Raw genomic sequence first — 22,250 nt, forward strand, 5'->3', positions numbered from 1 at the left:
CACTATTCTCTTTTTATCATTTATAAAGGGCCACGCTTGTTCCACCCTTTATGAAAACAAAAAATTCTTCCTACTTTTCACTGAAAATGAAAAATTGCCCTCAATCATTTAGGCTGTAGCGCACCAAATTTTTTCACTTTCCTTCTTTGTTATTGGTAGTTTCTCTTTTGGAGAAAACTAATTTCTACATAAGTAAAGTCTTCCAATAAATTGAAAACATAATGCCTTTAAAATACATAGGATGCCCACAATAAACAAAAACGAAACATATGAAATCTAAATTATGGTAATTAAAATCCTACGTGGAAATAGAAAGACTAGAAAACGAAGGAAGGTCAGTAAGTTTGGGCCATGGCTGTCATATGCTTTCGTAATTTCTGCATGGTGTTGTCTCAAGCACTTCTACTCGTTGGTAGATTTGATAATGTCTGGAGCTCTTTGAGGGGTTCCGCTTCTCAAACTCCTGTTCTGATGGACCCCTGATGTACATTGTTTATACTATCAGTTAATATAAATGAGTAGAAGATTTTCTCAAGACCCCTTTTTGTTCTTGCTTTCTTACAAACAATCCTAGGCGAATGGTGCGTGCGTCACTATTGTATCGTCCTTTCGAAGTGGGCTAAAGTCCGAACCGTGACACCAGGCCTCGTGTTGCTTCCGTCTTGAATGCATTTTTGCCTAGAGGTGGCAAAATGGATCAAGAACCCATATTATGGATTGTTTAACAAACTTAAGTGGGTCATAAATGGATCACTTAACAATTTAATGGGTCAGAAATAGGTTAGTTAACTATCTTAAATAAGTCATAACAATGTTTTCGAGTAGGGCAACCGTACCAGAGGCGAGGAAGCAGCAGTACGGACACGGATCCATGGTGCGGCGCGGCGGAGCATATTTTGCAGGATAAAGGTGACTTCTTGGACTTGTTTACTTCACCCTACAATGTAATGCTGAACAGAGGCCGAACCGGGGAATGTCGAGAGGATTCTCAAGAAGTCGAGGACGACGGCGGCTGGGAATGCTGTTTCATTGGCATTCAAATTCGGGCCCTTCGTCATGAAGCTTCTCTGCAACTGAGACAAAAAGAGTAAGATAGTGGATCAGGAGACCATAGTTAAGATAGAGGAGCTGCCGGAGAAGTTAGGTGTGAAGCAGGGAGTTTATTTTATTTTATCTTTTTTTTGGTGTCGAATGAAGCAGGGACTTAAGGCAGACCGTTTTCTAAATATTCTGAAGGTGTGCGAAGTCTCGTACCAAATGTTAGTGCCTGTTGCCGAGTTCTCAGCTTTGCATATTCAATATTAGGATAAGCGCACTAAAAATGCTTAAACTCGTCACGAGGAGTATAATTCAGCCCTAAAGCTTTCGAAAAGTGCAGTAAAATCCTAAAAGTTATCACAAAAATGCAATCGAGTTCCAGAACTTCAAAAATATGCAATTAAGTCCTAAAACTCATCACCAAAGTACAATCGAATTTTAAAACTTTCAAAAGTTGCAGAAAGACTTAATTGGATCAATTTGATAAATTTTAAAACTTGACTGCACTTTTCAAAATTTTAAAACTTCCAATGCACTTATCTCTAGAATATTTTTATTGCGATCTCGAGCATCTTGAGATGCGAATGTCCTGAGAGTGGGGCAATCTCAGGGTGTTTACTTTTTGAAATGTAGGAAATGAAGTGGGAAGTGAGATGGATGACAACTTAATACCAACCTCCATTTCATTCCACTATACCCATTTTTCTTCCACACAAAAATAGATATTCGTACCTGTATATATTTTTCTTCTTCCACATGGGTTAACGCAAGTATCAGATATACATCTTTACAAATAAGCTAACTCCACCAAACAATATCTCCATATACAACTGTGTTTTACACCTTCCCCCTACAGTGTCTATTTATCACCTTCAGGCCTGCTCTGATAGAGCAGTAAGGGGCAGTCGGCGAGCACGGCCTGTTCTCATTTTTATCTATTAAATGAGGATCTTGAGTTCCAATCGACGTGGACTTGCATCGATCAGCACTAACCCCTTCTGTTTTTACGCGACAAAATCGTGGAACAGTTGGTTTGAAGCGAGCCGGTGCTGCTGGTCCCCTGGACTTGAGCCCTCGAATGCCATCGTCCCTGCCCCCACAGAAGAGGCCGCTGCATTGAAGAAGCCATCTCCTCTCATGGATGCGATACCGTGATTCATTGAGTTGGAGATGGGTAAGGTCCCACCGTCGCAATGCTGCAAGCCAAGAGTCAGAGAAACCCCGGACCCACCCCCAAATTGTCCGAAATTGGACACGTTATAAGCAGCCGTGGCTGCAGCCATGAACCTGTTGTTTCCCCCATCCGACTGCACAATGCCATCCGAGAAGAGAATTCCATCGTTTCCACTAGGAATTTGCCCTCCTCGAAGCTTAAAACCATACTCAGCATCAACTTCTCCATGTGCCCCGCTATTGAAAGTCGGTCCAGAGATCTCCATTTCAGCGTTAATTACAGGTGGTTTTAAGTCCATGAAGTTCCCCATTCCGCATCTCTTAGTGGCCAATGAGGTCGCACTCTGCTGCAAATCTTCACCCTTGTCCTCTGAAGACCGGCCATCGCCTCCCGTCGCCTTGGCCGCAGTTTCGGAGGAGGAGTTAGAATCCATCTCAGGATCACCAATTTCCTCTTTGTACATTTCTTCAACCATAGGCTTCCATAGGCGCACTCGTGCATTGATGAACCAGTTCGAGACCTACACAGGTGGCAGATGCATGACGATATGGGTTGACAAGCACCACTCACTTCAACAAATAATCACCAAGGCATTTGGGAGATGATTTTCTCCACATAAAAAGAGGATCTAAAAGTTCTACATCCAGAACTTCCGTTCGTACGAAAGTTCTTGCAATCCAGCTTACACCGAATCAGTGAAGCATCAGAATTCCTCTGTGAGAATTGATCTATGGAGTGAAACAAGGCATGTATGGGTAGCAGGTTCTTGTGAAGATTGGAGGATCCTAGTAGCACTGTCGAGACATAACTTACATGTTATGTTCCTTTTATAGGACTTCCCTTGTCATACGTGTAACTTAGCCAACATAAGACTTCACGAAATATCGGGATGCATATGAATGTGGACTCCCCATAATTTGACCACGGCGAGAATTAAAGAAGAACTGTTACCTGACTTCTAGTCAATCCCGTCTGCCTTGCTAGCGTGATCTTGTCTGAATCTTTCGGATATCTAGTCACCATCATCAAATCAGCAATTACACAAAGCATACATGATTTCCAGGAAAGAAGAAACATTGAAAGTTGAGAATAAAAAAGAAGGCGACACTTGGAATCAGGGGGGCCTTACGGGTGAAGGAAATGTTCGAACAGCCACGCACGAAGAATTGAAACCGAGTTTTCAGGCAAACCCCTTTGTGGCCTCCAAGCATGCTGTTGCATCATACCAAGATGCTGCATCGCCCTCTGCTGCCTCAGATGCTGATCTACATACCGTAATCGCGATATTCCGCTGCTGTTGGAGGTGTCTTGCTCTCCAAGACTTTTTCGGGTGGCTTGAATTTGACCCGTGATCGCATCGTGCAGGCACCGGAAGTGGCGGGATATTCTCTGGAGCGCGAGTGCCGTGTAGGGCTTGGCTGCACCACTTCCTGCTACTGAATCAAAAGACTGTACGACCATCTGCATTTGGTGATAGTACTGCTTGTACCTTTTATCAACCTGTGAGCATCGCAGGCAAAATCATGATCCTTTTTGTCAAACTATCATCCGAAAGCGACACAATAATCTAAACTTATGGAAGAGGAGATTGGTTACATGCTAAGCTGATTTAGAGACTGGAGATTATGTTCGTAAAATGCAGGTCGATATGACTAACCGCAAGCTTTTTATGCAAAAAGAAGCGCTGAACTCAAAAAGAAATAATCTCTTTGTTTCGATGTTGGAGACGATTCAAACCACCACTCTCTAAGTGCTAATCAGTTCACACAACATTTTATTGTCTTATGTACGGATCATATGCAGACATGGTTGAAATTTTGAAGTGTGGCATGCCAGGGAACACCGGTTTAAGATCAACAGAATGATCAAATTCTGGGTTTTTTTAAAGGTAGAGTAAGTAGGCCTGCCAAATCTTTACAACAAGAACTAATAGTCAGCCATTTAACCTTCTTTTTTTCCTTTTCCAGAGCCTTTTCTGTTAGAATTATCTCTGATGAAAGACATTTTCACGTGTCTCTCGCATGATTAAAATTTTCTCAATCTGCTGTATTGGGGAAAACGTCACCTCTGGTACTGCACTACTATACAAGTTTTACTATCATATGAATCTCTAGTAGCCAAGTGCTTTTCCAAAAGAATCAGCATATATTGAGATTGCATTTAACAACATGTACCAAATAATTAATAAAATCCACTGATCAATAACAAGCTTTTGTGCATTCATTAGAAACCTATCATCCATCATTCCAAAACAAAGAAACCTCTAAATTGAGAGCTAAAATTCGCAATTAACGTCATCTACAAGCGCCCAGATAATGCACAGCAGTCTCCGAGGTAAGCAAAAGATGAACAAATTTTCTTACCTCGTCCAACATGGACAAGAGCTTTGTGAGCTTGTTCTGCAAATCTTGTTTTTCAGCTGGGGAAAGCTCACTAGAGTTACTGGCAGATTCTTGGGGATTAGAGGATTCTTCGTTCTTGGAACCCCCATCCGCATCTTTGGGGCTCCTTTGGTTCTCGTGTCTAGATTGGTCATTCGCGTCATCAGGGCGCTTCAAAGCCTTTCGCACATTCACTATTTCATCGAGCAGTTGCTGCGCCGCCTTCAAGTACCTAGAATTGGGAATGACTCTCACGATGCTTGACATTCCATAGGGAATGTCCCCTCCTTTATTCACATCTTCATCACCTCCAGCAAAACCCGCCGGAGCACAATCAGTGTTTCTTGACCGCTCAGAACCTGTCCTCCCACCACCTTCCCCCGATACCATGCGAATAGGACCTAAGAACGATATGGAACTGAGATTCGCAGAAGGCATCTGAATTCCCGATGGAATATGCGTGCCGAGGCTGAGGGACAATCCCTGGCCTTGTGAGTTCTGTAATGGTGGCATTAGCAGCGTCTCGTTTCTTCCATCTCTCCACAATGTGAAATCGTGATCTCCGCTTCGTGACCCACCAAAAGTGGAAAGGATTTCTTGCTGCTGCTGCTGCTGCTGCACCGTATCAATGCCCCCAACCGAGGGCACCTCCATGCCGTTGCTTTGCTGCTGAGAATTCCCACCCAGTGGATTATCTGTATAAGGCCCAGGATTCATATACAGCATCATGTTGCCGGATAGAACAGGTGTCTCGGGGAACGAACCATGCATAGATTCTCTTAAGTAGAGGGCAGGTGTAGCATCTCTTTGATTCGAATTGGTGTAGTAAGTCGCCATACTAATTCCACAATCTGAAGATTCGTGCTCTTTGTTAGTGGGACAACAATCGCATCCTCACTCTGGCAGTAGAGATAGAACATGAATGAAAAAGCTGTTCAATATCTGAAATCAAGCATGGCTATTTGATGTTAACAAGCTGACAACTAAAATTATCATATCGAGAACTCTAGTCCATTATAGGGCCATGGAAGCTATACCAAGAACTTAACTGGCCCTGAATAATTCAACATGCTGCTCCAAAAGATCATGGCAATCCCTTTTGGTGAATTACATATTGTCTTTAGATAAGTTTTAAGACAAACCCTCTATCAGCAAAAATCATCACCCCCCAAAAAAAACATAGGCACAACTTTGCTTCTAACAGAATCAGATGGTCAAGCTGGTGACAAAGAGATGGAAAATCAGCTGAAACCCCAAAATCGAAAACAAAAGGGACAAAGACAATTCCCCAACAAAACTGATTCCGACAAGAAACTCAGCGATTATTGGGCAAAATTCCATTCTTCCAACCACCCAATCAGAAACATGAAATGCTAATCATATGGCGAGACAACCAGGACAGGCCCAGAACATGGTAACAAATACTGTTTGAAAAAAAAGCCAAACAAAAGATTCATTTGAGGTTATGATAATCTTCCAGTTCCAGCAGAATCATGAGAGAGAAGGAAGGGTAGAGTACTAGCATGGAAAGTCCAAAGGGAGGGAGAGAGTAAAACCAAAAGAACGTTAAAAAAATTGCAGAATTCAATGCCTGAGCAGGTATGGATAAAATAGTCAAGTAAATATGGTACTTGAAAAGAAAAAATTTACCTTGAGACCAGCAACAAGTGTGGGATTAGTGGGGAACAGAAAGAGCTTTTGCGCGCGCGCGAGAGAGAGAGAGAGAGAGAGATCAATTTGATAGAACAATCCTCTCTGGAGACCAAAACACTTGCCGATCCCAAGATGTTGATCCTCTCGTCCAAAGTATCACAGCACACGTCAACAAACGCAGAAGAAAAACTAACGACAAAGACAAAGATAGAAAGAAGGAGAACAAGCACAAGAAGAAGAGTGGGAGAATGAGAAGAAAAACTTTTGCAGCTTCCCTTCTAATGATGGGAGATGAGATGGGGGATAATTTCAAAGGACTGCAGATCAAATCCCCCCACAATTTCTTTTCTTTTTATCTTTTCCTCCTATTTCCTGCTCATTTGTCTTCCCCACCCATAATTTCACCAATTCCCACGTGTGAATTCCACACGCTTGCAGACTCTTCTTCTCCTCCTTCAAAACTCTCTCTCTCTCTCTCTCTCTCTCTCTAAAAGGTTCCTCCTCCTCCTCCTTCTCCTCCTCCTCTTCCTCCTGCTCTTGTTTTGGGATTGTCTCTGTTTGGTTAAGGAGCTCAATCTCTAACTACCAGTTGGTGGACCTAAAACCCAAAAAAAAAAAATGGGTAACAAGAAACCCTTCCAATAAACCTCCTCATTCATCAACACAGCATACTTTCTCTCTCTAAAGACTTTGTTTTTTTCCCTCTCTTCTATCTTCTTCTAGCTGTCTCTCTCTCTCTCTCTCTCTCTCTCTCTCTTCCCCCCATGGGCATGGAAGGTCTGGGGCTTCTTCAATATCCACCGTTGGAAACAATATTCTATTCCGGCTGTTGGCTTGTTCAAACTCAAATAATAGCATTAAGTCACACTTTTTGTTCTTCGAATTTGGTTTCCTCTTTGAAAAAAAAAAGGTGATCGGCGCACCATTAGTAGGTGCCCATATCCCTGTATCTGTCCTTTTCTCCAAACTGGTATTTAACGTTTCTCCTTCTTTTTTTCTTGCAGAGAAGGTGCTGGCTTTTCATGTATTTTCCTTTCTCTCCCCCTTGGAAATTCGATTTTCTTTTCTTTTGTTGTTTTGCCTTGCTGTTCATGTGTCAGTGTCAAACCTTAATTGGTTTTTAGTTTTTATGGGACGGAGTCAATTGTCAAACATCTTGCCCCGCAAGTACGCTAAACCCTTTCAATCTGGGAAGTGCCAGGGGTTTGTTGGTGCTTTCAGAAATAAATTTAGCAAAAATGAAAAAATAAAACATCCCAAAAAAAAATTTTAATATCATGAAAAAATCTAAACTGATACGTTTATATTAAATTTATTTTAAATTATTTTTTATCATAAAAAACTTCAAACTTGTACACTTATGCTAAATTTACACAAGACTATTTTTTTTAACACCAAAAATTCCAAACTAATTTGCTTCTGATAAATTTATCACAAAATGATACACTTATGATAAATTTAACATTTGATAATTTTTCGTTAAATTTTACCATCAAATTGTTGAGTTGACGACATGTAACAGTTGACGAGTGTACCAATTTGGAGTTTTTACTCTCTGTTTGTTCTGGATGTATAAGTTTGCGATTTTTCGTGGTATTAGCCCGATTTAATAAAAATTAACATATGATAAATTTATCACATATGTACCAGCTTGAAATTTTTGGTAATCAAAAAATTTAATTCAGGGTAAATTTATCACGGGTATATCAATTTGAGATTTTTGGTTGTCAAAAAAATAGTTTGGATGAATATACCAGTTTGAAGTTCTTTGTGGTAAAAAAATAGTTTTAAGTAAATTTATCATAAGTATATCGGTTTGAGATTTTTCATGATATTAATTAAAAAAAGATATATATTAGCAGAAAAAAAGTTGCTTCCCTTGGAAAAAGCATTTCATTCCTCGGTTCATAATTGACGTGGTATGATTAATTATTATAGTGATATGAATCGGAATCAGTTTTATGGCTAAATTACAAAAAATCTCACTCAATTGATGTGCATTTCCTCCTCTTTTCTATTTTTTTTTTTTTTTTGGGTCTAGTCTTTTCCTCCTGTAACTTGCTTTGCTTGGATCATGTGCGCCCAAAGCATAGCCGTTGTCTTGCCTCTGATATGAAAGAGCATTGAGCAAATGCACTATTTTCATACTTCATTTTTTTTCCTCCCCATTTTCACTCACAGCTAAAAATAAATAAAATAAAATAAATCATCCAAGTTCCACACTCTCAACTAGAATGTTTAATTTGAGCTATACTACACTATGTTCGTTAAGATTGTACACGATTCAATTCGATTTATCATGCAGATGTAACTATAGTCCTCAATAATGTGTGCACAAAATGAACTTGAGAGTCAAGAAAATAAGCCCTACGTAGGCTCTGTTTCATGCGTGAAAAATGAATGATTTGAAAAATATTTTCAAGAAATGATCTCTTGTATCGCTTATGATAATAAATGAATGGATAACATTTTCGTTATCCATAAAAATGTTTAGATACAAATTGTTGTCAACTGTAATAAAAAATTTTATTGACTAATTATTTCAAGCGATATAAATTATAAGGTACCATTTTTTGAAAAATGACTTCCAAATTATTTATTTCTCGCGAAACAAATAGATCCTTAGTCTTTAATTTCATTTGTATTATTGGTTTGTGCTTTCTGCAGCAATCATTCTCAAGAATACTTTAGAAAACCAACGCAATTTAAAAATGTAAACCGACTCTATATTCTATTTCCAACGTAGTAAAAATTTGATAGAACTGTAGCATAGTCATTTATGGCTTTTTTGTTATTCAATGTGTAAAGATGCATGCCGTGTTTCAACATTAACACCAAACAATATCCTCGACTGATAATAAATAGACATTTATATGTGTATGTACATAAGACTTATATGTATAACAAAATATCCTTTGTATCAAGCTCCGTTTATTTCGTTGAAAATAAATGCTTTGAAAATATTTTCCTAAAAATAATCGTCGGTATCATTTGAAATAATTAGTTCATAATAAGTATTTTAATTATTGACGAGAATCTATGTCTGAACATTTTCATAGACAATGAAAACATTTTTCGTTTATTCATCTTTGTAAGTTATTTAAGCAATCATCTTTTTAAAACGTTCTGCAAATCATTTATTTTTCGAGAAACAAACGCATTAAATAACATATGTTATGTCGTAGTTTCAATTTCACTCCCCCCCCAAACCCTCAATTCCCAAGACCCCCACCCTCATGTCTCGAAATCCAATAACTTCTAAACTCCTTAACACCATGAAAACCTCCTCAAACCACCTCAATCGAAGGCGGTTCCCTTGCCTCCCCGCCTCCTTACTACTATTTCCAGTGACACGGGCTCTCAACATCCTCCTCTCTCTCTCTCTCTCTCTCTCTCTCTCTCTCTCTCTCTCTCTCTCTCTCTCTCTCTCTCTCTCTCGGGGCTTAGGGTAATCACTTGCGAAGGTAACGGGCGGCAAGCACGGTTGCAATAATGATTGGTGCGACAACACATGCAAGACAATAGTGACACGTGCCGAGGTTTCCCTAGCGCGATCAGTCGATCATATGGCCGAGAAGAACCCCAAGACTTGATATGTCTTGGTCCTCTAGGGTTTGCCTAGAATTTTCTACAATTTTCTATAATATTTTCAGGGGGGTAATCGTTTTGTGTTCTAGAACCTTCCTATTTATTATCAGTGGGTAGATGGGAAGATGCTATCTGAGCCACTAGATCGAATATAGATCAACAGTTGTAATATAATGTTATCTACTTGTTAACACCAAAATTGATAACAAGTACCAAATGGGGGTCATCGTCAATATGTCCTGAAATCGGTAAATCGGGAGCGACGAATGACTTTCCGAAATTTGGTAAGTTGGCCGTAGTATGCTGAAAGTTGCAAGAACCTGATATTCGAGAAGTGGGCAGCAAGGTCACAAAGTCCAAAATTCGATAAGTGGTCATGATTCGGGAACTTCCCGAAAATCGCAGAAGGCCAACGATGGAGGTTGCGGGCATAAAGAGGGCCATGGAACAGCTAAGCTAGCCACATCAATGGGAAGTTACAAGCAGGAAACGAAAGTAATGGGCACGAACGGATCATGAGAGGTTATTCAAAAAGATTCAAATTCAAAATCATTGTGGCGCTTGAAGATCGAGTTTTGGCAGACAAAAGCGATGAAGAACATGGGCGTAAAGGGGTAGTTATTGAAGGTACCAAGATTAAAGGTTTGAAAACACAAAGATAATCGACCGAACAATCACGGGGTGAAAGGAGATACAAATATCCGGAAGAAAGAAGGGAAATGGGGATCAACGAGACATCCAAAAATACTAAATTTCCTTTGCGGTTTAACTTTTGTCACACTTTAAGTTTCTTGCACTTTTAATTCTAGTAGCCAAGTTTATTTCCTAACCATGTACTACTTTCTTAGGAGTATCGTAGCTTAACTCGGACCTTTGTTGATCTCAAGTCCACTTTCAATTCATCTATTTCAAACTCATTTCCACACCTTCACTTGGTGATCCGTTATTCATCGGATACCTCCTCGAGAATTGAATCACATAACCTTCTTCATAAAAATCAAAGAACGAATTTCGGTGAAAAATTTTCCTTGTTGCAAAACGAGCGAACATTATTATATAAAGAGGTATCCTCCTTCTTATTTGATCATCCACAAGAAGAAATACAAAAGCATTTCTCCCACAGCTTCTCCCTCTAAAACTAACTCTCTCTCTCTCTCTCTCTCTCTCTCTCTCTCTCTCTCTCTCTCTCTCTCTCTCTCTCTCTCTTCGCGATCCGGGTGAATCGTAAAGGAAAGGTTTAGCTTAGGTGCTCCAACAATCCAAGAAAACGTAAGTCGTCGCATGAATCGACCCTCAACCGCCGACTCGTGATAAGTGTAATGCGAGCAACGTAGAGATGAGCTATTCATGATACTGAGGAGCATTAAGCTGGTCGAGGAAATGTCGAACTCGGAAGTGGATCACGTTGCCGTGGATGGAGAAATTCCCCACGAGAAAACCTCGTAGGAGAAAACCTGTGGGAAATCAAAAAGAAGAGAAGCATCGTCGGACTCCTTGTCCAGTCTCAATGAAAAATTCGCAAAGATGAGAGCCACTATGATAGAGCTCATCGATGGTTTCAATGAAGTGAAGAAGCGGATCACCAAAGTCAACAAGACGATTCGCAAAGATTTCACTGTCGTCATCAATGGAGGCATGGCCCCGCTACACATAAAGGATGAAGCTCTCAAAGCATCAATTGAAGCTTTGAAGCTGGATGTCCAGGAAAAAGACAATCCCACCAAGCCGAGATTGATGCGCTGAAATTGGAGATACATGAACTCAAGACCAAGTTGGTCTTTTGCAAAACAAGCATCGCAAGTGACATGATACCCACTCAAATGGTGCTAAAGATAGAGGTGCCAAAACCCAAAGAATTCAAAGGCGAACAATCTGCCATGGAGGTGGACAACTTCTTCTAGAGCATGGAGCAATACTTTATAGCCATTGGTATCCAAGACGAGATGGCCAAGGTATGAAATGCTTCTATGTTCCTTTATAATAATGCCATACTCTAGTGGCAATTCATGTGTGATGAAGCCAAGAAAGGTGCATCCAATCCCATAGATATGTAGGACGACTTTGTCAAAGAACTTCGGGATCACTTCTATTCCAAATTTGCTCCACAAAAAGCCCGTATCAAGCTCCATCATCTTGAGCGAAAAAGGCACAATTTGGGAGTACATTAAGGAATTCACCGAGCTTAAACTCCAAATTCTCATTCTTAGAGGAGGAGGAGCCTCTCGGAGCGTTCATGGATGGATTGGAGCCTTAGGTGCAAATCGGACTAAAGCAAAGGGACGTTTGGAGCATCATGATGGCAATCTTCATGTCTAAGTCTCTCATCGACTTCAGCAAAGCCGATTCATCCAAGTTAAAGGGGGAACATATGGAAGTTGGATTGAAACACGGATCGCAAGGATGAAGAAGGCAATTCCACCCGTGGTAGAAAAGACTATGGTGAACATCAAAAGAATTGGAGAGTAGGGTCTTCTAGACAACAAACCTACCAACATCGGGGAAAAATGCCTCAAAATAACTACATCAGCAATGGAGACAAGTTCAAGCATCCTGCGTTGTCTTCTTGTTTCATCTGCAAAGGTCCTCATTGGACCCAACTCTATCCAAACAAGAAAAAAATCAACGCACTCGTCGCCAAGGAAGGTGATGGAGAGCTGCAAGAAGAAACAAGGGAAGTGCGACTCGAAGGCATAAAGACTCTCAACTTCGTGAAGACTCAATCACGGCCAAAGAAATCCTCAAGTGCAATGACTCTATACTTCGTGGAAGTCAAGGTACGCGACAAGCCGCTCTATGCCTTGGTTGACACGAGAGCAACAAACTTGTTCATCTTGAGCAAAACGACGAAGTGGTTGAGACTCCTTGTAGAACCCTTTGAACGCCGGCTCAAGACGCTCACCTCCAATGACAAGCCGGCTCCTGGCGTTGCTATATATGTCGAAATACAAGTCGGTAGATGGAAAGGAGAGCACAATTCCGAGGTAATCCCACTTGACGAATATGATCTTATTCTGGGTATGGATTTTTTTGATAGTGCTAAAGCGATGGTTGACCTAAGAACTAAGTCAATCATCATCACCGACCCGGAATGCCCATCGATGGTGACTGTGTTCACTAGAGTGAGAGTGACGAAAAACTCTTGACAATCTGACTCGTTGACGCCAAGCCAAGAGCCGAGGCGCCGAACGAGTTAAGCACGAAGACCCGACTTTTGGAGAAGCCAAAGGAAGAGTGGGAGCATCCCAAGCCAACTCAACAAATGTGACCCTAAGTGAGCTAGACTCAGCATCAAGAGAAAAGTTAGACGAGGTCCCTTTTGTCTTTTCACTTTTAAAAAACCTTCACCGCATCAACCCAATTCATGTGTTGTTTCCAGAAGTGGAAGACATTGGAGAGGCCGGATCGAAGACCGAGTTGCTGATAACTCGTATTGCAATCCAAAAATTGGGCAAACATCAAGTCTCAAAGCCTAAGAAGAAGCATTCTTGTGAATGAAAGAACCGCAAATGCTCAAAAAAACCGATGATCCAGGAGAAGGATATAAATGGCAAAGCGAAACACCCCAAGCAGCGAGCACCGAGGACGACACTCAAATGGGTAGGGGAGAATGACACGTGCTGAAGGTTTCTTGGTGCGACCGGTAGATCATATGACCGAGAAGAACCCCAAGACTTGACGCATCTTGGACCTCTAGGGTTTGTCTAGGGTTTTCTACCACTTTCTAGAATATTTTCAAGGGCGAGCGAGACGGTAATTGTCACGTGTTCTGGAACCTATCTATTTATTGTCGATGGTTAGGTAAATGGGAAAGTGCTATCCGAGCCATTAGATTGAATATAGATCAACGATTATAATCCGATGCCCTCTACTATATAAAGAGGTGTTATCCTCATTTAATCATCCATAGGAAGAAATACAAAAACATTCCTCCCAAAGCTGCTCTCTCTAGAACTCTCTCTCTCTCTCTCTCTCTCTCTCTCTCTCTCTCTGCGATTCGGCTGAATTGTTAAGAAAAGGCCTAGCTTAAATGCTCCAATGGTCCAATGAAGCCTAAGCTACCGCTCGAATCGACCCTCAACTATCGGCCCATGACAATAGCGTTAAATTGGGTTAGGGTTGGAATAAGCTCGCCCGACTTTCAACAAAAGGGTAACATTTTCTAATTAAGGACCTTTCTAATGGTTGAGAAACTTGGAATCTTGTGAGAGCATTTTGAAACGAAAATGTGATGATTTTATAGCTAGTTACTATGTTTCCATAAATAGAAGTGCAAAATGGCCAAGAAACGAATTAACAAGCAAAGTGTTATTTGGGTAAAAGTAAAGTAAAACAATGAGAGGGTCTTTTAATAATTATCTAATGTATAAGTATGGAAGCATGCTTGTTTTTTTTTTTTTTTCTTTTTTCTTGTCAAATTCATTGCCGGTACACAACAGGTCCTACAAATCACATCCAAAGTGAGATCAAATCGCTTGACTAAACCCTAGACTGAAATATGACTTTACTTGATTTTCTTATTGCGATGCTTTAAAAATCCACCACGGCCCACCTATTTTGTTGATAGTTCCACAACCCCAATTGCTTAGGAGGTCCCCACGCGTATGAACACCGCACAAATTATGATTTCTTCATTTTTTTGGAAACAATTTAAAGTAAAAGAAAGCAAATTAAAGCAAAGTAAATTTGCCACACAATCTCTCCGCGAACCGCCCATTTCCCTTTCCACTTTTCTCAGCAATTATTCCCCCTAATTCCACATTGAGAAAAGCATCATCCTATGTGGGACCCATTGGACTCCAATTGGTGCATGGTCCTTTTTGTATGGTAATGAATTTTGGTTTGCGTGAACGACCAACAAAATAGACATATATATCTAGCGAGCATCATGGAATCTCCACCGAAGAAATAAAGTATATAATTAGTAAGAAACATATCTTCTTGACTTCAATACCAAAAGTCATCCAAAGTCTTAACGAAATAGTTAACCTATATGCTATTTGATTGGCTTTCATTTTAACTAAATATAATAATTACTATTGGATCTGATTGTATCTAATTGAAAATATCACGTACGGATGACATGAAGAATATGCTACTTACTAAATGTGAGGCATTAGGATTGGTTCACTTGGCAACTAAACCGAACTCGCCTAGACTGATCCATTTTAGGGAGAAATGGTTCGACTCTCGATTTTGAAACCTAAAATCGGCCCAAGACCCATCCGATTCCCCATTCCAAGGCCAACGCCGCTGATTATGTCCAAGAACTGGTTCATCCAATCTGATTATTGGGTTGCACGGTTCTGAACCGATTTTAAAGCATCTGTTTTTTTTTATAATAATAAAAAACCTTGCACCCATTAAGGATGTTAACCACGGTCTTCAATATGATGAACAAATAACAACGCAATTACTCGACCAATTAAAGTTTTTGTAGTGAAATGGTACAACTTTTATATTTATCATAAGAATTTGGCCCAAAAGATAAAATGATCGGCTCCCGAAACCAAGCACTCCCACTTTATCTTATGATTTTGATACACTTAATCATCTTTGTTAATCATGCTAACTGCTAATCAGTTGAGACTTCCGGAAGATGATGCAACAGAGCAAGGCTCGCCTGAGTTTTTCTTTTTCTCTCCTTTAGTTTGAAATTGATTTGAGTTCGACTTCTCACGTGTCAACAACATGTAAGAGATACCGCATGAGTAAATTTGAAAAGTGTTGAGCTTTGTGCATAATTGATTATTTGCGAAAACTATGAGACTATGAAGTCATCATATGCAATGGTGGAGAAAAAAAATTGAGAATTTATTTTGATGGAAGCCAAACGTATCCTTACATCGTAATCAGAAGTTGACAAAATGTGGAGTGCAACTCGAGGTCGTTCAAGAGAAAGGGCAAGATAAAATCCAGTTTAATTTAAGAAATACTAATAAACTGGCTGCATTCTTTTGAAATGCATTAAATAATTAGTACTACTTATTTGTACATTTTACGTTAAGGTTCTATTTATTTTGTGAGAAATGGAAATTTTAAGAGTAATTTTTTAAAAATGATCATTTATATCGCTTACAAAAATAAATTAATGAAAAATACTACTTTGATTAATTATTTTAAATGATACAAACGGTCATTTTCATAAAGATGCTTTCTAAATTATTCATTTTTTGCAAACCAAACCAAACTTATAATTTAAATTTTTTATTATAAATAACGTCACAAAAAAGTTTGCATTTTGTAATATTTATTTTTTATTAACATATATGTGCAAGTTTCTTCATATTGTGCCAATAATTTCTTTTTATTGATTGATAACGTAAATATCTCATAATAAGGCGATTTCACTAAATCATTTGAATGTTCAACTTTTGCGTGCACACACGTCTCGGCACGCATTTGCTAGTAGATATAGAAAGAACTCAAAACACAGCACGAGTCAACCCGAGGTAAATCAGTAAAACCGTTGAAATCGAGGACCAAAGTGCAAGAAAAATAGGAAAAAGAGGGGGCCGAAAGAGAGGAAAACAGGAAAAAGGTGGGTCAATGAGAAAAAGTGGGAGGGCGCGGGGGTGAGAGTGAGAGAAGCAAAAAACACTTGACGTGGCGTGGTAATTAAAGCACCGCGTCAGAAGGAGACAGGTGACGACAACGTACGGGATTCGCGTAAAAGAGGACAAATCCAACGTTAGGACAAATGGCGTCATGTGATTGGCCGAAGGAGGCGTGATCGAGGATCCTTCGTTTCTCACACGGAGCCGGTGGAAAAGTTTGGCTTTTTTCCGCACGTGCGGCGACTTTTCTTTTCTCGTCTTTTTCTTACTGACAAAAGAGGTGGGGGAAATCGTAAAAATATGGATTTCTTTTCTGATCGATCATTCTATATAAGCGGGAAAATGATATTGACACAACTAAAAACTCTACTTCCACGAAATGTCCATATTTTACATTTTTTGTTGGACTAATTTGCCATTAGCAGTTTTTTTTTTTTTGGTCAGATGCCATTAACAATTCATCCACAATGAAAGTAGGGTTTTTTTTTTCAATTAAAAAAACAAAAGTACCCTCTAACAAATTTAGCAAATAATCAAATAAGTCTAAACTTGTCGTTTTCTTTCTTCCATAGCAAAGAGCCTAGTCCTACTTTCATTTTCATTCTTTCGTTTGTTTGGCGAAAAATGAGTATTTTAAAAAATATTTTTTAAAAACTAATTATTTTTATTGCTTAGAAAAATAAATAAATGAAAAATATTTTCGTCATCTACGTAAAGATTTAGAAACAAGTTGATGGCAGTAATAAAGATATTTTTCATTGATTAATGATAAACCTAACCTCATTCGGCATCTCTAGTTATTAACATGTTATTGAGTCTAAATTTAAAAAAAAAAAGCATGTAAAATGAAAATATCTTGAAAAGTATTCTTATAAAATATAACTTATTTTGAAATTAGTTTGAAATAGTACAATTAATGAATTCTATTTAATCCACAATTACACTAGAACGTAAAGTGATATATAATAAGAAACCTCCTACACAAGTAGACCAAATTATTTGTATTTGAATTACAGCTTACTTCTTTTCGTTTAGCCGTGGAGGTATACCTTGAATCATAACATCAACAAGTTCACTTTACATTTCAATAGTATGGTAAAATTGTTTACTGAGCGAATAAATAATATTTATCTTAGTAAATTAAAATGAAAAATCTGACAACTTAAAGGCATATTTTGTTACAAAATATCTGGCTTGTAATTTGAAGTATAACTTACTTGATTAAGGGGATAAGTTGCACTAAATGATTACCTTTTAATAGAAAAATAAGTAAAGATGAGGACTAAAACTATCAGCATGACATGTCTTATTATATTACAATGAAAAACGAAACAATATCTAAAGCTATATATCTTATAGAAAAATTATGCTAGCTTATTTAGTTAATGGAACAAATTGCAACATATAGATACATACACTAAATCTTAATAAAAAATATTTAACAATAAACATTTTGACATATATTTTATTTGGTAGTTTGTAATTTATTTTGAATAATGCATGAAATAATAAAATACAGCTTTTCCTTTTGGGAAAAAAAAAAACCTAGGCATATTAATATAGAGATAGATCATCTTCCTTCCCTTAGCCCACAGGTCCCGACACAAGGGTAGAATTCTAGCGTTTCCAGAGTGGTATCTCACCGATACCGTGAATTGCGCTAATTCTAATTTTAATATTTTCCAGCAATTTGTTTCATGGCTTTAATTTGAGCTGCAGATCCTACTCTAGAGATTCAAGCAGCTCGTTGCTACACGATCAGTCAAGCTAAGCTAAGAGAGTCGAGCATAATTGAAGATAGATGGTAGTGCATTCAAAGTAGTTGATCTCACATGCTATCCGAAAATTTTCCAAGACCATAATAAAATTTAAAATCAAAACATGAGAAACTGGAAATAGTAGAAACGAAAGAAAAACGTAACCTGGGCTTCGTTGATCATTGCCTAATTTGGTAAATGTTCGTTGAGATGGTGGATGAGCCTTAAAGATAAACAAGTCCTGATGCGTTTGTTTCATGCGAAAATCAAAATTTGAAAAATATGTTTCAAAAAATGATTGATTATATCACTTAGAAAAATTCGTCAACGGAAAATATTTTCAATATCGACAATCATTTATATGTAACTATTTTTGTGGATAATGAAATATTTCTCATTCACTAATCTTTGTAAGCGTTATAACTAATCATTTTTTAAGAAATGATTTCCACATATTGAGTTGTCCGTGAAATAAACACACCCTAAAATATACAGTTTGGAAAAATGGTGTAATATTACCCAAATATATACACACACTGTCACAGAGTTTTCTCTAAGTATTACATTTAAGCTCAATAATTAATACTGTAAATTGTTAGAATGGTCTTCTCCTCGTTGTCAGAAAATGTGCTTAACTCCACAAAATAGCCGCCTCCTAGACACCACCTAAACAAAAATTATGCACCTCTAAGCAAATAACACGTTCATGCCCTGGTCGTTGAATTCTTATCAATTCACAGACCAAAAAAATTATCATCAATTCACGATTGAAGCTGGTGAGTTTTGAGTTGATTTAATAAGATATATAGCTATTAGCTGCTCAGCAATAAGTTTATTGTGAGATATTATTGGTTCATATTGCTTCGCTTGCCGATACAATCCAAATTTGAAAAAATTACTCAATTAGTCATAAATTTATTGTATAGATTTCAATTTGGTCCTACACTTTTTAATTTTACTAATTTAGTCCTAAATCTTTTCAATAAATTTCAATTTAGTCCTTCAAGCCATTTTCGTCGGAAATAACTAACGTAGCAATGTGCCACTTAGGACAGCCGGTAATGATTAAATTGTCATGTCAGCAATTTCAGCAAAATTGTTTGGAATGACTACTTTGGAATTTTGAGTAAAGGTTTAGGACTAAATCAGCAAATCAAAAATTTTAAAACTGAATTGGTATATATACAATAAGTTAAAGACTAATTAGGTAATATTCTCCTCCAAATTTATATAAACATGTAAGCAGAATAATACCCGCAAGATGCACGGATTGGTTAAGCACTTAAAAATAGCATAACAATCTTATTGTTATCTCGAAATATAAAATAAAAAATGTGAAAATTATCTTAAAAGTTATAAAGAAAGACGACAAATCACCAAAATTTATCATGACTTTCGATTTTTCGTTTAAATTTAATCCTCGTAGATCTTCCATTGAGAATTTTTTTTTTTTTAAGTTCGTTAATTAAAATGCTAAAGTATCCAAAACAAAAAAGAGATATTTCTTTTGTATCATAACTACTTCCTTCCCCACTTAAATGCAAGTAAATGAATGATAATATTATCTAGGCTTCCAATTGAAAACAAGGGAAAAACTTTCCAAAAAGCTAATGTGACCACATATTCTATATGTGTGTATGTTTTGCAATATATCTTCAAACAAGAATTTTATTTTGATAAAACTAAGAATATAATAAATTAAGCAGAGTGAAACTTAAAACATAAACATTACAAAACATTCCAGAAGACACACAACCTCTTTGTTTTTAAAATTATTTTATAAGATGATTGACCCACATTTAGCAAGACGAGGGGATTTACTGAGGGAAAATTTTGGTAAATAATAAGTTTTTCTGGGATTTTACACGAATGTGAAAAATTCGAACCCGGTGTACGCTCAAAATGAATGGGAGGGTGTACAACCTTTGGGGATATTACCACGGTTATTCAATTTAGACATATTATTCCTATAAATGTTCATGAGAGTGAATATTCAAAAATTTTAAAAAAAATGACTTGGAAATGTGAAAAATGACATTGAAATGCTACACTTTGATGGTACTTTTTTTTTTTTTACCAAGAAAATACTATGTTCCCGTGATATAATTTGACACACATTTATAATTTGAATTTGACAAGTGAACACAAACTGCAAAAACTCTCTCTACAGTTACCATACCATCACCTCGTAACTCAGCCCAAAAGGGACTACTGTCCACTGGAAGTGTTGATTCAGGATGCAAACCGAATCGACCGGATCAAGTTTCCGAGTCCAAAGGGCAACTATCCAATTCTCGATCCGTAAAATTGGAATTGGTGACCGGGCAGTCCGATTCCCGATTCCAGGGATACATGACTAGATTGGACCAATCGATTTTATTTTATTTTTTTAATTTTTTAACCGTAACTCTATATCTAATTTTCGTTTATTTCTTTCCCAAACTTTCTTTCCGTGACCTCTCCCACATCTCACACAGTTCAATCTCGCCCCCCCAAACTTTCTTCCCCTGCTTTTGATTATCATGTGGGGAAGCATTGTATTGTTGTTGAATTCAAATACATGGCTTCTGTCCTTTCATCCATGGCCTTCTTATTTGGTTTTCAAGGGCTTCCTATAGGTGTAACTCTGTTCAAAGGTAGAGTTGAATATTGTGTTCGTTCACGCCCTCGTTGATCTTGTTTCACTCATTTGGTGTTCTTTTTCCTCAATTATTGGACAAATTGCCGATCCCATTGGACCGCTCGGGATCGGGGCTGGAAACCGCTCACCCCTACTCATGGCTACATTTTTTGTTTTCGTCAATGTGTGGGTTGGAGTTAGTTTGACGTTTTAGCCCCTCGATTTTAGAAAAGCATAAATTGAAAAATCAGTGGCAAATATTTAAAATATCATACAAGTTCTTTGATTGTCGTAACACTCTCTCTTACATACAAAATTCGATTTAGCGTGGGACAAAGATGTTTATTGATTAGATAGGGAGGTAAACGGGGATGTTAAGAGATTCTAACATTGGACTTCTTATTCAGATGTCATGTAAAAGTTTTGGAGTTGCAAATGCTTACCTAATTCATGACTTTTAAATGAAGGCATTCTTAAAAGTTTAATACTCAACCAAATATTAGTAACTGTTTTATTTTTCAATTTTATCAATCAAAACCTTCATCTTTTTTTTATTTCTTCCCAATTCCCCTTCTTGATGGCTAGCTATTACTTTTGGGGAGAATTACCAAAAAAGTCTCAAACCTATTACAATTGTGTCAATTCGGTCATAAATCTTTTTTGTATTTATGTCAATTCAGTCCTAAATCTTTTTCATTTGTGCCAATTTAGTCCATTTAATAGGCCGACACTGCCGTGGCGCGATCGTGGCCAATTTTTAATAATATTTTAGTATTTTTTGAATTACTTTTTATTTTTATTTTTTTTCTTTTTCTTTTTATTTTCTTTTACTTTTTTCTTCCCTCTTCCTCCAACCAGCCTCCGAGCCCGGCTATCGGCCAAAGTCAGAGGTTAGAGAGGCACGACGTCACCCAACAACGATGAGATTGATCCTCGCTAGTGACGGCGAGGTCGTGTCTTGCCGACCTCCGCCTCTAGCCTTTCGCCGGGCTCGGCGACCGACTAGAGGAAGAAGGAAAAAGAAAGAAAAGAAAGAAAAAGGAAAAAAAACTAAAAATTTGTCACGTTAGCGCTGGCTAGCCAAACGAGCCGAATTAGTACAATTGCAAAAGATTTAGAGCAAAATTGGCACAATTGTAATATGTTTAGAACTTTTTTGATAATTTTTCCTCCTTTTAGGTAGATTGTTCCGGGGGATGAGAATCATTTGAAAGACGGGTAAATCCTTTCATGTTCAATTTATCAACCATCAAACTAAGACGTGTCTCGAAATGATTGCTATCAGAAAGAGCAAAAAAATGAACCTTTTTGCTTATGTCAACAGGTGGGTATGGACCTAATTTCAAGAACCCATTATTAAGCTGTCCCATGAGGTAATATGTATTATTACATAAAGTTAAGGACATACCTTCAATCCTTTTTCTTCTTTCCAAAATATTCTCAATTAGTTATCTTGGAAATTTTCTATCAATGAGCAAAAACATA

At 37.9% G+C, this 22,250-nt stretch overlaps 1 protein-coding gene across 1 annotated transcript; it reads right to left on the reverse strand.

The window, feature by feature from the left end:
• Positions 1–1,707: 1,707 nt before the first annotated feature.
• Positions 1,708–7,010, reverse strand: LOC115754608 (BEL1-like homeodomain protein 6). Its single transcript, XM_048278602.1, has 5 exons — positions 6,244–7,010; positions 4,576–5,492; positions 3,342–3,712; positions 3,164–3,224; positions 1,708–2,732 (listed from the first exon to the last, which is right to left on the reverse strand). Exons 2-5 carry the CDS (start codon positions 5,428–5,430, stop codon positions 2,043–2,045), a joined length of 1,977 nt encoding a protein of 658 aa, XP_048134559.1. The 5' UTR covers positions 5,431–5,492; positions 6,244–7,010; the 3' UTR covers positions 1,708–2,042.
• Between the last annotated feature and the right edge of the window lie 15,240 nt (positions 7,011–22,250).

The sequence above is a fragment of the Rhodamnia argentea genome, chromosome 5 (assembly GCF_020921035.1).
Source record: "Rhodamnia argentea isolate NSW1041297 chromosome 5, ASM2092103v1, whole genome shotgun sequence".
Taxonomy (NCBI): Eukaryota; Viridiplantae; Streptophyta; class Magnoliopsida; order Myrtales; family Myrtaceae; genus Rhodamnia; species Rhodamnia argentea.

Excerpts from the sequence above, each read along its gene's own strand:
- LOC115754608 (XM_048278602.1), bottom strand. The coding sequence starts at position 5,430 with ATGGCGACTTACTACACCAATTCGAATCAAAGAGATGCTACACCTGCC. Across the intron at positions 3,713-4,575 it reads TCTTGTCCATGTTGGACGAG|GTTGATAAAAGGTACAAGCA; the intron begins GTAAGAAAATTT and ends CGATGCTCACAG. Across the intron at positions 3,225-3,341 it reads TTCGAACATTTCCTTCACCC|ATATCCGAAAGATTCAGACA; the intron begins GTAAGGCCCCCC and ends GATGGTGACTAG.